The sequence below is a fragment of the Phyllostomus discolor genome, chromosome 12 (assembly GCF_004126475.2).
Source record: "Phyllostomus discolor isolate MPI-MPIP mPhyDis1 chromosome 12, mPhyDis1.pri.v3, whole genome shotgun sequence".
Taxonomy (NCBI): Eukaryota; Metazoa; Chordata; class Mammalia; order Chiroptera; family Phyllostomidae; genus Phyllostomus; species Phyllostomus discolor.
The window spans coordinates 51,157,618-51,171,573 of NC_040914.2; the positions used below are offsets into that span (position 1 = coordinate 51,157,618).

The window sequence follows — 13,956 nt, forward strand, 5'->3', positions numbered from 1 at the left end:
ATTCAGGCCAGAAACTGGCAGTCTAAAAGCCTTTAAACTACAGAACTAAATAAATAATCTGATCTTTCTATTTCGAGTTCTCTTTCCCACAGCAGCACTTCCCAAAGTACGTTCTGAAGAACCCCGGTCCAGAACCATGATCTCTGGGAAAGAGGTGCTGTCATTTCTGAAGTTCGGGGATCTTAAGTGTTCTATCAGCCGTGGTTCTTTAACTGAAAGTTATAGAAACTAATTCCATCTAGTAAATATAACAAAAAAGACTTTATTTTTAAGAAGATTTTATTTATTTTCAGAGAGAGGGTAAGGGAAGGAGAAAGAGAGGGAGAGAAACATCAATGAGTGCTGAGTTGCCTCTCACACGCCCCCTACTGGAGACCGGGCCACACAGCCCAGGCTCGTGCCCAGACTGGGAATCGAACCAGAGACTCTCTGTTTGCAGGCTGACACTCAATCCACTGAGCCACACCAGTCAGGGCTAAGAGACTTAATATGAGGCTACAGGGCTATTTCATAGAACTGTTAGAGGAGAAATGTAGTTGGGCCTTATTAGGAAGGTGCTAGGGCTGGAAAACCACCAGAATTTACTCTCCATCCACTTTCTGTTTTTTTCTCTGCACGCTTGCCCATTACTGTGTGTCTCCAGACCCACTTTCTTTCTTTTGCTGGTTAACACGGTAGGAAGATTTTGCATGTTCCAGGCATGGAGGGTCTTGCTTTCTCTTGATCTCAGAGAGCAGAATCTGACTGGCTGAACTGGGGTCAGGCGGATCTTCCGGAATCATTAGCTGTAACCGGGTGGTAAGCGGGAGAGAACAGGACCCTCAGACATAAAGCTTGCCCCTGGGGGCCCAGGCCCACGCGTGCATCGGGAGTGAAGGCAGCTCCAAACACAAACAGGTAACTAAGGCTTGACCAGACTTTCTATAAGGTTTCTGTGACGTTCCACCCCCTTGTTACTCTGGGTGACTGCATACTGTGTGGTTCCTCTTGAGAATCACGATATACACGGGAAGTCCGAAAGTCAAGGATTCCGTTTAACGTTGCTTAATGCAGTGCTGTCTGCACTCACTGGATCATGGCATTCATTCTTTTGGAAAAACAGCCTTTAAGACCCCATGAAACATAGTTTGGAAAACGCTACCCTGAGGAATTGCATTTAAACATCCAATTTTCAGTCAGAATGCTCATTTTGCCTTCTACTTTGCATTTCAGAAACCCAACATGAGGAAACAATTTGAACGATCGACTGATAGCCCAGTGACGGCTACGTATTTCCTTCACGGTAGGGAGGGCAACGGAGGCAGCTGATGTGTGATGATTGCACCGCAATTCCATTTCTCACGAGCATCCTGGGTAGCACGAGGACGGGTTTCTTTGTGGCGACGGAACAACTCTGCATCTCAGCTGTGGTGGTAGCTACGTGAACACTCACACACGGGATATGACTGCATGGAACTCCTCCCCCTCCCCTGCACCAGGAGAGCTGATCAAATGCCCGAGGTCTGCAGCCTCGTTAACGGTGCTGTCTGAGCGCCAACGTCCTGGTGTTGGCGTTGAACTGTACGGCTACGTAAGATCTTACAACAAGCACAAGCTGCGAGAAGTGCACACAGGACTCCTCTGATGGTTTTGCTACTTCCTGCAAGTCTATGATTGTTTCAAAATAAAAAGTTAGAAAAAGCCACTTGATGGCTGTGAAAGAAAATAATTTCAGTTGAAAGCATGACATATAAAGAATATTATAAAATTTCTGTGCCATAAAAGAGTCTTAAAACCAAACAAGCTTACCCATGGTGTTTGCTCTGGCCCCTTAAAATTTGATGTTATATATCCCAAAGCCTTTGCCCGCTCCCGATAGAGCCGGATTGCTTGGTCCACAGGAACTCTTAATTGGAACCAGTATTCCACTGTGCCAAAATTTGGGATGTCTCCTTTAGTTCCTACAAATCAATATATAACTTGCTGTTAAAACAGTCCCATAAATCAAAATATATACCCGTAAAGGATACATCAATGGCACTAGACATTAAAACTATAAATGTTACACTGAGTAAAATAATATATGACGTCCACAAACGATGTGTGATTGGCAAATAACAGAGATGAAGAAAATAAAGTTCCTCTCCAAGTGTGGGTTGCACTGTATGTTAAATGTTATTTAAGAACTGTAAACTATGTTTGAGATCTTCCAGTGCATACTACTTCAACCCTTCTGAAATATAAAGAAGAATCTAAGTATTGAAAAGCAAACACCCCGGAGACTCTTTTTGACGCTGCAGCACTTTTTAAAAAACGAGTTGCTCTCAGTGCAGCGTCAGATACAACACGGGACCTCAGAATTGTGAACGTCATGTTCCGCATTCTCATCAGCCTAAAGGAATCTTGGGCCCCTTCCCACTCCGCCGTGTCACAGGTAGAGGGAAAGAGGCCTCGGCCACGCCACTCACACACTACCGTGTCCCACACCCTCGCACGATGGCGCCCTGCGCACCCTCAGCACGCATTCCCACCCGGGCCCCTTCCCCTGCGCCCCCTGTGAAGAGCTCTCTCTGCCTCCTGCACAGGAAGGGAGGCCGTGCTCTCACCGGGGTGCCTGATCTGCCTGCTGTGCACCCGTCTGCTTCCCCGCCACGCCACAAGGCCTTCCTGAGGGCAAGGGCCGTGGTCTCCACTGATGTGTTCCCGCCAGAGTGATGGGGACATAACGGCTGAATAGATAATATTTCATATAAAAATTTTCCTGAACATATTAAAAATATTACCCCTAATCTCTCCTACTCTAACAATTCCTTCCTTGCTTATGGATCCTTCTCATCAACATGCAAACATGATTCAAATCTGCCATCATTTAAAAACTTGTCCTAAAATAAGAATATTAACATACGCACACACACACACACGTGTTTGCACATGCATAAAATCTGGGGGGAGAATCTGCCGCCTTCGGTGAGAAGACCCACGGTATCTGGAGGGCAGGGCTGGGAGACAGACACTTTAAGGTGTAAACTTTTGTGCCTTTTTGATTTTTGAATCATGCGAATATATTACCTCTGCAAGCAACTGCTCAATCGATAAAATAAAACCCCTCCCCAGAACCCAGTCCCCCTCCTTCCTTCTTAAGATGTGTCCTTCACTTGGCATCTAGGCTGCTGGACACTCTGGGTTCGCCTGCTGCGTCACTGGCCACTCCTGGCTCTTCCTCTTCTTCCTCAACCCTCAATTTTGGGATTTCTAAGGCTCAGTCCTTCACCATCTTTCCTGTTTTATGTACACTCACTTCCCATGTGATACTGTCTAGGCTCAAGGCTTCACATGCATTCTGTATGTTAGCGACTCCCACCCTTCTCTGTCCGTGACCTCCAGCCTCGGGTCTTCAGCCGCGCTGCGGCATCCCCACTTTGCTGCCCAGTAGGCAGGTCAGCCTTAACGTGCTCAAACACGACTCGTGATGCTCCTCCCCACTTCTGCTCCTTTCCCGGGCCCATCTCAGTAAGTCAGTCGCCTCCCCACTCTCCTGGTTTCTCACACCAGAAATTCTTGCCTCCTCGATTTCCCTCACTGTTCTACACTCAACCGATAAGCGAGTCTTGAAGAAAGAGTGAATCAAACACACACTTACAACCACTTCTCCCCGACACTGTCACCACCATCTTCCCACAGACCACCGTGAGAGCTGCCCGACCGCGTCCCGTCCTCCCTCCCGGCCCCGCACACTCTTCTCCTGCAGCGCCCAGGGCGCTTCTCCTACAACCTGGGTCTGACCGTGCCCCTTTCCTCCTCGCCTCCCTCCACTGATTTCCATCATTCAGAGGGAAAAAGTCAAATCCAAACTCTACTGTGACCGACAAGGCTCTGGTCCGCAGGAGGACCTGGCCCTGCCTAGGCTCCAACCTCAGCCGCGCTCCAGCCCCTGGCCTTCCTGCTGCCCCTCCCTCGGGCCTCTGAACCTGCCCTTCGCTCTGCCCCCAGCGTCCTTCCCTGGCCCTGAAGGGGCTCCCTGCTCAGCCTTCACCGACGTCACCCCGCGGGGACGCCCTTCTCGGAATCAGCAACCGTCCGCCTCCCTCTTTGCCATGCACCCTGACTGTTTTTCGTCTGACGTGATGGTACATTTGTTTTACGGCCTGTCTCCCCCCTAGACGGTGAGCTGCACGAGGGCAGGCACTGTGTCTTACTCACCACGTACCGCTGCGTTCCCAGTACCTGCTGACAGTGGTGACCAGGTACACTCTTACAGAACAGTGTTTGCTGAATGTACTGCATTCGATGTTTAACAAACAAGGATACTGACATTGTGAATAAACATTTGCACATAAAGGACTTTAAAGAACCAGCAGTCACTGGACTGCCATCGTCAGGACATCTACCAGAGTCCACGCATCTGCGGGCAGCTGATTGGAGAATGCCGCCCCTCCCCCGGAGAGACCCCCTGATTCTGTAAAAGAAGACCCCAATCCGGAACACCGAATTAGTACAGAAACCGAACTGGTGATTCAGACAGCCAAAGTTCATCCAACTGTACTCACCAACCAAACCTGCCGTGCAAAATATTCGGCCGCTTTTTTCTAGAAGTTCGTGGAATCGCAGTTGACATGCTGCGATTGTCTCATAGTCTGGCCCGTAGGCCTGGTGGACCTCCAGAGTGACCGTGTTCCTCTGGATGTAGTGCAAGAATAAGTCGTCGACGTGCACCAGGTACCGGGAGGTCAGGTTGTACTCCGGGTGAGGACCCCGCACGACGGGGGTCGTCTGCAGTTCGAAGTCATAGAAGGCATAGGTACAGAACGTGGCAGGCTCTCTGTCGCCAGACGCCTGTAAAACTTCAGAAGAAAAGGCTACTTTATTGATGTGGATTTCCAGGAGGTTTTCGCCTCGTTCCAAGTGAATGGTCTCATCAAATTCGTCCACGGAGTCGTCCGGCAGGATTTCTGGCTTGAATCTGTACTGTTTGGTGCCGTAGGCAATGTCCTTTAGCTGGGCTGCAAGAGAAGACACGCGGTTCAGGGCCTTTGCAACTCTGGCAGCGGGACATAGGCTGGCCTTCCAAGTGGTGGGAGGTCTCAGCGCTTTCGGGGAATGGCGCCCACCTTAAATTCTGTGGCTGCACAGCTTTTCTGTAAATAATACCGCACTATACCGAAATTCATCATTTGTTTTGACATCACCTATTAAACAACAAGATTACAACGTAAGCTGTGACACAGGCTACCCCACGGAAGAGGGAAAGACGGCTTCTGAAGGGCCCGCCGAGGGAAGGACCGGGGCTGCGCCTGCTCCTGTGACACCGAGGCCACCTTCTCCCCTACTGAGTCGGTTTCCCTTCCTGCGGGCCCCTCCCCTTCCGCCCAGCAGCACACAGGGAGGCGAAAGCCAGCTGACAGCCGTGAGCACGCGGAACACAGTTTATTACTCTACTGTTTTCCATACGAACAACTGTGACCTCACTTCTGTCCCACCCTGGGTATACTCTCCTCCTGTCTTTTGGGGGGTCATGGATCTGTCGATCCTAATTATGGTGATGGTTTCACAGGTGTATATACATAGGCCCAAACTCACCCAATTGTATACTTCAAATTAGGTGGCTTAAAGTCCTGTTATTTACACTTCTCTAAAAAGGATACCACTTTGAAAAAAGACCCAGCTCTTTCTAAACACACATTTCCCCCCGGGGCATATCCAAATTTCCAGGCCAGTGATGGATGCTTGTGTCTCCAACCCCGCATCTAGCAGACACCCTCCAGCCTCCCGCACACAGCACCGGCCTCCCTTTTCTCCTGGAACTGCGCAAGAGAAGGTCGTCCACAGCCAGTTGACCGCTCTGTCGAGGAGACTTCGGCTCTAGCGTCACCGGATTCCTCCGCATCGTGGGCACCGGTAACCCCTCCTCTGGACTCCACCCACCGCGGCGTCTTGTAGCCGTCCTCCCGCTTCTCCTCCTGCCTCCTTCCTCACTCTGACCTGCGGTCAGAGGTCCCTAACCCTGACCCTGACCCTGTGACTCCTGGAAAAAAACCCTGTCCGGTGGTCAGATGAAGATATTCTCTGAGCCCTTCCACCTAGAGCAGTGGTTCTCAAAGTGTGGTCTGGGAACCCCTGAGGGTTCCTGGCACAGTCTGAAGGTTTGTGAAGTCAGAACTGTTTAAAAAATAATCCTAAGATATTATTTGCTTTGTACATTTTTATTCTCTCACGAGTGTATAATGAAGTTTTCCAGAACCTACGTGATATGTGATATCATAATAGGTTCAATACAGAAGCACACATAAAAACCCAGCTGTTTTCTATTAAGCCAGACATTAAGAAAATTGCAAAAATGTTAAACAATTTCAAAACTAAAAAAAGTTCTGCCTGGTGTAACTCAGTGGATTGAGCATGGGCCTGAGAACCAAAGGGTCACCGGTTCAATTCCCAGTCAGGGCACATGCCTGGTTTGCAGGCCAGGTCCCCAGCAGGGGGCGCACAAGTGGCAACCACACATTGATGTTTCTCTCCCTCTCTCTCCTTCCCTTCCCCTCTCTCTAAAAATAAATAAATAAGCTCTCAAAAAAATTAAAATGTCCCTCTTCTCGCTAATTTTTGGTATAGAAAATCTTGCATTTAAAAAATACATGCTTCAATTTATGTTAACATGGATGGGTTTCTTATTATTTAACATGACTTGAAATATTTTTAAAATTTCTCACCTTTAATCCCTAATATGATAAATATCACAAGTGTAACCCACATAAACAAAAGGCCCTTGGGACTCTCAGTAATTTTTAAGTGTCAAATTGCTGCTGGCATAGACTGTTGAATGAAGCATTGTGTGGCAAGGGACATGAAAGAGAGGTAACAGACTTCCAAGTGCGGAACTTACACGCAGTCACAGAGAATGTGCAGAGCCCCAGCAGTGGAGAAACCTAGCACTATAATCCCCAACACGGTTTCGGAGACCACAGTGCCCGAGAGGAAAAGCGGTCAGTGCCGAGACAGTATTTTTCAAATTGTGGTCCTGCACCTGCATCTGAGTTGCCTGGAGTTATTTATAAATGAATAGACCCTCGGGTCCCAGGGTCCCGGGAAAGCCCAGGAAGCTGCAAGAGAACCAAGCCCTCCTTGTAACCCCCACACTTGCTCCAGTTGGAGAACCGCTGCAAGGCCATTTCCGGTGGAGGAGTGGGGAGGAGTAATGGGAGCCAGCTTCCTGGCTCGCGTCTGCACTTGGATTTTGAAGCAGGGAGGGGTGTATATCTTGGAGTCGGGGAAAGGTGGTCGTGGAGGAGGCGAAGGCACGGTGATGGGACTGAGCAAGAGGAATCTGACAAAGAGCAGGCATGCTGGTTTGGTAAGATGCACAGGTTCCTCAGCAGAGAAACGAGACATGGGGTGGTAAATTCCGTCTGAGATACTGTATGAAGTGCTCTGAAATCCAGTCTGCAAGCAGCACTGAATTAAAAAAGCGGTAAGGAATGACTACATACTTCTGAGTAGAAAAGAATCAGATCATAACAGCCTTTCTGGTGCATCTTTGTTACAGCTATGAATTGGCGGGGGGAGGGCAAAAAGAAGCCGTGAGTGTGGATCGGGATGAGACGGACAGCGCACCGCGAGCACCGTACCTTCTAGCTTCTGGATGCGCGCCGCCCTGACGTCCAGGAGATGAACGTACTGCTCCACTCTGAGTTCGTAATCCTGCTGCAGATTCTCCATCTTCTGGGTCACGGCCTCGACCTCCATCTAAAAAATGAGGCAAATTTCAGTGCTCATGATTCGTTTCCTTTTTGTCTTTTAAAGCAAGGATGATTCAAACATTTTCTAGACCCTGGAGATACCGGGAGCTGGAAGCCACTTTCCTGACTTCAAATAGCTTATAGTATAGAAAACTGGTTTAGAACTGTTCATAAAATCAGAAGTAAAATCAACAAAACTCGGATTCCCTCGGGGTGGGGGGGGGGGGCGGTCTTCCCACTAGCGGAGGTTGGCGTGCACCGTGGCTCCAGAAGGACCGCAGCCCACCAGCAGAGGGCGCTGACGGCAGAAAACGGGAGTTCGCTGCCACCACCACCGCGCTCTCAGATCCGGCCTTTCTGTTCTAAGTGCTTAGGTACACGGCCAACTTCCAGGCACGTGACAACACAGGATCACAGGTTACAACAAGATCATACGCGATACTGCTTAAGAAAGTAAATCATCCGTAGAACATCACAGGAAACTGACTCTCGCCACTCCGTGTATTACATTACCTGATAATCTTTATTAATTTTATGCTGCATAATTAGCATGTTCCTTGTCTTTTCAAGTTCTTGCACTGTTTCTGCATGAGTTGCTTGCAGCTCTCTCAGGGAGTGTTCTAGATCTTTATTAACTTTATTATCTACTTTCTCTAGAAAGGAAAGGTCTCCATTTTTCTGTGATTTTTGAGCCTAAAACAAAACCATGTTTTATTATTGAAACAAGAGTCTCTAAAATGTAATCATGCAATTTAATATAGGTATAGCAAGGAAAAATCATTAATTGAAAACAGATCTATTTCCATTTTCCATCAGGAATAAAGTAGTCCTGGTATAGAAAATATATTTGGACAGACGTTTGGAACAATTATAGAGAATTCAGAAAACAGTTTATTACTTCATGACATAAAAAAGAAATCATGTACATTTATTTCTATTTCTGTGTCTTCATATGATTAAAATCTACACTGTGATGATCTCAAAGGAAATAAATGCATTTTCTCATGTCTTCCTGTAAACAACAGAATATCCTAGAACTGGAAAGTATCTTCTGGTAACACTTAAAATTCAATCTTTGACTTAAAATGATAGTGTGTACCAAGATCTCTTAGGACGGAACATTGCTTATTCGTTTTATAGTAAGGCATGCAAAAGCAAAATGTTTGCTATAGCTGGAGAGAGTCCTTTAAATACAAGTTTTTAAGATCCATGTTAGTGTAATTTTGATGTCGTTATGAAACGTGTATATGCTGTAACTAAAAGTCGCCTGACCAGTCTCCTGGATAATTCATTCTCCATGTAAACGGGTTACAGACAAGGGCCTTCGTTATGCTGAGACAGTTATATGCAGACATGAAATTCATGGTGAAGTCCGGAAAGTTACCTTTATAAGCAGGAGCGCCTCGCTCAGCTCATCGGCATTGATGTCACTCTCCTGCAACAGACGGAGAGCGGAAGCTCACGATGAGATACTCACGGCAAGCACACGAGACACCCCAACTGTGCAGACTACCCTTGTGGAACGAACGTAGGCTGCCCGCCGCCACGAACTAATACGTGCAGCAAGGTATTTGTATTCCTTTTCATTCTCGCATAGCGTTCTCTCTACACGTAAAACACGTAGGTACAAACGTGGAGTTTATTTCGTGAAGAAGGCAACGGTTCACCTGGTTGTAAAACTTCATGCGGTTCTTAAGTTCGTCTAGTTGCTGCTTTTGTTCGAGGTAGTGCAACTGCAGTTCTCTGTTTTCTTGGACGAGTTTCTCATTTTGCTCTTAAAGAAGAAGGCGACACAATGGGGAAGGTATGAGAGGAGGCAGGGCGAGGACACATTTTAAATCCATACGGCTCCCGAACCCGACGCACACACCCCAAGCCGCTCTGGTCAGAGAGGAGGCTGAGCCGGCACCTAGGCCCTGGCGGCCGGGAAGGAGGGATGAGCGCGCCCTCTCATGTGTCTGCCATATGACTCACCGCTTATCCAAAACTTAAGATGTTTAAGTTCGCAGTGCTAATATAAGGAAATTATGGCCTCTGGGACTTCAAAGGAACATTCTATCTAAAATACCTAAGAAAATATGTTTCTAAATCTATGATTTTTACTTACTTATTAAGGGTCCTGAAAGGCATGCAAAAGAAAAAATTTATCTTTTAGTGTTTTGAGTTCCTTGAATTTCCTTTTCCCAATTTAACAAAAAGCCTTTTTCTCCAAACAAGGTAATTTCTTTGGTAATAGCTAAAGCCACAATTTTAATCAGCTACACTTTGAACAAATCTGTTAAGGTGGAAATAGATTCTCAACCAGTGCGTGGCAGTATCAGTAATAATTCATGGGGGCTGTTGATGAGCTCACGCTGTGAATGAGAAGGACGTGGACCCCGAGGTTGAGAAACGGAGGTGGGGGGTGTTCTCCAGGCCCACAAACAGGGGTTCAGGGTAGCCGCGTTACCGAAGACAGGAAATCCATTAAAGAGACTAATTTTTCTCTCCCTGCATTAAACATGCTTTGAACTTGAGAAAAAAAAAAGCATAGTAGCCAGCTAACAAATGTATTCTTTAGTGTCATGTTCTTCAGTGTCCCCTTCACTGGAGTTCACTGTGGTGGTCAAGGCACCCCCGTTCTGGCTCCCAGTGGACTGGCCCTAAACCATGTCACCAAGGCGTCCCCACTAATTTCAGCCACTCCCAGAGATGTATGTTTGTCCTAAGCCCTCAACTCAAGTTCTACATTTTTGTTTCCTTTTCTTAAAAAAAAAAAAAGCAAGTCAACATGTTCTGCCAAGAATCTTTACATGAGTACATTTGCACGCTGACTGCTTTTTATACAAAAATATGTTTCTGACATTTAAAATGCTTTCTGTTTCCAAGCTAGAAATACTACATGGAAGTAAAGAAATGGTAAAACACACAGTTAAGAAGAAAGGGAGTAAATTTGGGTATCTGTAATGTCACGTATTTCCTGGCAAACTAAAAACTAAAACAAGCCTGTGAATCTAGGGTATGCAGAGACATTTTAGTATCAAATATATAGATACCTTTTTTATTGGTAAAAGGTTAAAGGTTATCCTGGAGTATAAATTGCTAATATTTAATGAGCAAAATGGAAAAAAATTATAGTGTGGACAACACTTGGAAATTTTGAAGATAAAGGTGAAATACTTGTCTTTCAACTAAAAATTGGGATTAATAAAAAATATGAATTCTCATGAAATGAACTTGCTTTCTTTTTTTAGAGAGTAAGAATGTGAAAAGCTGTATTTTATGTTGATTAGGTTAAAATGACACCTAGATAGCACGGTTGGGTAACAAAAAGGAGGTGGCTGTGGGCAGAGGGTGTGACAGCCTGGGTCTTGGGGGATGATGCGATTCCCTTCTCCGGCCAGCAGAGCTAACTGTGGGGGACTCGGAGGGTGGGCCGGGCGGAAGGGACAGGCCTGCCAGTGCCCATTGAGACAATTGTTTCTCAGCTCTAGTCACTCTGCTGTTTCCGTTCTCCAGAGCAGGGCCCTAAGAATGATATGCCAGCGAATACAAATTAACTTATTCCAGTGTTTCTTCTTTTACTCATTTTTGTTTCAGCAATGATGTCCCCGTATGTTCACTGATGTTTTTAAACTATGGCATTATCAGTGAGTAAATAACTCGGTGGGAGAAGATATTACTGAGTGCCAGTAACTTTCTCTCCATTGAATTTTATGTTGAGTTATTCACTATATTTTTCCTTTATTAAACTGTTTATTGGGAGACACTGTAGTTCAAAGAGGAAATAGACTTGCTGAATTATAATATGAAAAATCAGAGCACCCTGTACAAGATGAAAAATAACCTCCTTTACCTTATCATTTGACAAAAAGCAGGTTAAACTAAACAGCATTTTATTCAAATGAGATAACATTTCACTCTTTTGAAATTATGTTCTTCAAGCACAGCATTAATAAGCAGACTGCAGAGAACAATTCAACTAAACAATTTTCAGAACTCCTTTGTGTTAATATCTTCAGCTGTGATCAATATAACCATATGCATTATGCTGAATTATGCATTTCAGCTAAAGATAGAAAGGGGCTTTCAAAAGCAGCCCTTTAAACACATGCAGTTAATTTAAGCATTAACCAAATGCAAGCGGCATTTACATATCCTTCCCCCACGCACTCACACAATCTGAAACTAATTTGTACCTTGAATAAAGAGGTGAGTATTCTCTAAAAATAATTTGCCAGCGAGATGAATGACTTCAAGAAGCCAGGGAAACATCTTCTGGCAGAGAACACTTGGTACATGAAAAGGTAAGTGTGTGAAGAGACTTCAAAGTGAAATTAAACAATTTCAAAATCTGTAATACAAAGAGGAACTTTCCAAATATGAAAAGATTTCCTTAAATAGGCAATTTCAATTTTTTGGTGTAGTATTTCCCTGGAAAAAATAGTTAAAGGCTGCGATATTTTTCTTATAATCTATTGTGACATTTTCACAAAAAAACAAAACCTTAAATCATTAGACCTGTAAATTTCAGGTATTCAAGCAGAAAATAACTTAAAATAACAGTGGCATTAAAAATAGAGATTTACTTCCAGTACTTTTCCTTAGAAAAAAATGAATAAGTGTACACAGATTTGTTTAGAAAATTTTTGATACTTAAAAAACTAAAGCAATTTAAAAATTCATCAGTAGAAGATTGTCAAGCGATCTGTGACACACCCTCATGCTGAGAAACTGTAACGACCACGACAGATCAGGAGGATGAGGATTTGTATGCATGCTCAAGGAATTATCTCACAGTATAGTAAATAAAAAAGAATGTTATAAAACTATCCACACATAGAGAAAAATCTGAAAGGACATATGTAAATATTAATAGGGATTATCCTCAGCACTGTGAAACTGAGTGATTTAAAAAAATTTTTTCACGGGACTTTTTTTTATGGTGTACATGAGTTATTTTTATTATTGAGAAAATCCAAAAGAGACATAAGAACCAGTTTAAAAAGAGATGAGAAATTGACTAGTTGAAATAAAATAACTTGGCAATTGTAGATTTAATAATTTATAAGAACCCTCAGATTGATTCAGATGTCCGTAGATAAGAGTTTTGGAATGCTTAATATCTACAGAAGTACAGAAAGCACAGAAATAAGGAAAGTTTATTTCATTTCTGTTTCCTTTAAGAATGAGACATTTATGTGTTTTTGGAAGAGTGCAATTTATACGTTTCCTTCGAGAGCAGGAATTCATTGAGCAACTACTCAACAAGGCACCCGGCTAGGTCCTCAGTTCTGCCCCCCGGTTAAATCGGAAACTATGTGTCCTCCACATCAGAGCTGTCAGTGTCCACCTGGTCCGAAACCATGTCACCATTTTATGTTGCTCACACTCTTCTAGAGGAACATTCATAAGTAATCTCTCCTCAAATTTAATCACTTGCTCAAAAGAAGTGTTTCCTTGAACTCCAGACTATCAATCGTAACGTGTGTTCTGTTTCAGCCTTCTTAAAATGTTTAAAAAAAAGACCATAATTTTAAATGTTATGATTTATAAAATGCATCTCCATTTCAGAAATGTTAAAATGGGGAAAAAATCTTTCTTATAGTTAATGAAGTATGTCACTGTGATTTAAATCAATATATAGAATACTGACAAGATATGTTTTTTCTTTTTTTCCCTGAGCCTGCATTAAACTTCTGAATGTTCTCATGAAACAAAACTGCGAAGGTTCCCAAGAAGCAACCTTATCATCACATCCCTCGGTTTACCTAGTGCACGAGCCGCAGATAAAACATTTGAAGCTAACAGTTCAGTTCCCCTGTTGTGCATTTGTGTGTAATATGTGTGTGTGGAACAGGGTAAATCAAACATCTACTGTAATCATAATGATTTTACTTCTCTGGGGCAGGCAGGGTGAGACCTGTCACTCGTCCTAACATGAAACTTATTAATGATTATTATTCGGCAGGGACAGCTGTTGTTACTGTGGGGGCGGGGGCGTCCTCAGTCCTTGTTTTTGTTTGCAACACAAAAAACAATACAGAGCAAACAAAACATACCTGCCCTCCCCCAGCAATCCGGCTCTAGGCCCACCTGCCCCTCACACACGACTGAATTTTCACCGCAGGAACACCCTGGCAAGGCTTCCTGGTACAGAAGGTCACCGTCACGGTGAGGACTCAGACTTCTCACTACCGGAGGGAACGTCCCCGCTGGACCTGTCAAGGACTGCGGCCACTCTGCCGTCTGGCCCTGCTTTGTTTTC

The 13,956-nt window shown here is 44.7% G+C and overlaps 1 protein-coding gene across 1 annotated transcript in view; it reads right to left on the reverse strand.

The window, feature by feature from the left end:
* The window catches only part of RPGRIP1L (RPGRIP1 like), an 80,537-nt gene that overhangs the window by 31,733 nt on the left and 34,848 nt on the right, over positions 1–13,956 (reverse strand). The window contains exons 11-16 of the mRNA XM_028502064.2: positions 9,377–9,483; positions 9,094–9,144; positions 8,223–8,402; positions 7,599–7,716; positions 4,527–4,979; positions 1,789–1,940 (exon numbers count right to left, since the gene is read on the reverse strand). Of these exons, the coding sequence (XP_028357865.1) occupies positions 1,789–1,940; positions 4,527–4,979; positions 7,599–7,716; positions 8,223–8,402; positions 9,094–9,144; positions 9,377–9,483 (1,061 nt within the window). The remainder of the gene's footprint in view (positions 1–1,788; positions 1,941–4,526; positions 4,980–7,598; positions 7,717–8,222; positions 8,403–9,093; positions 9,145–9,376; positions 9,484–13,956) is intronic.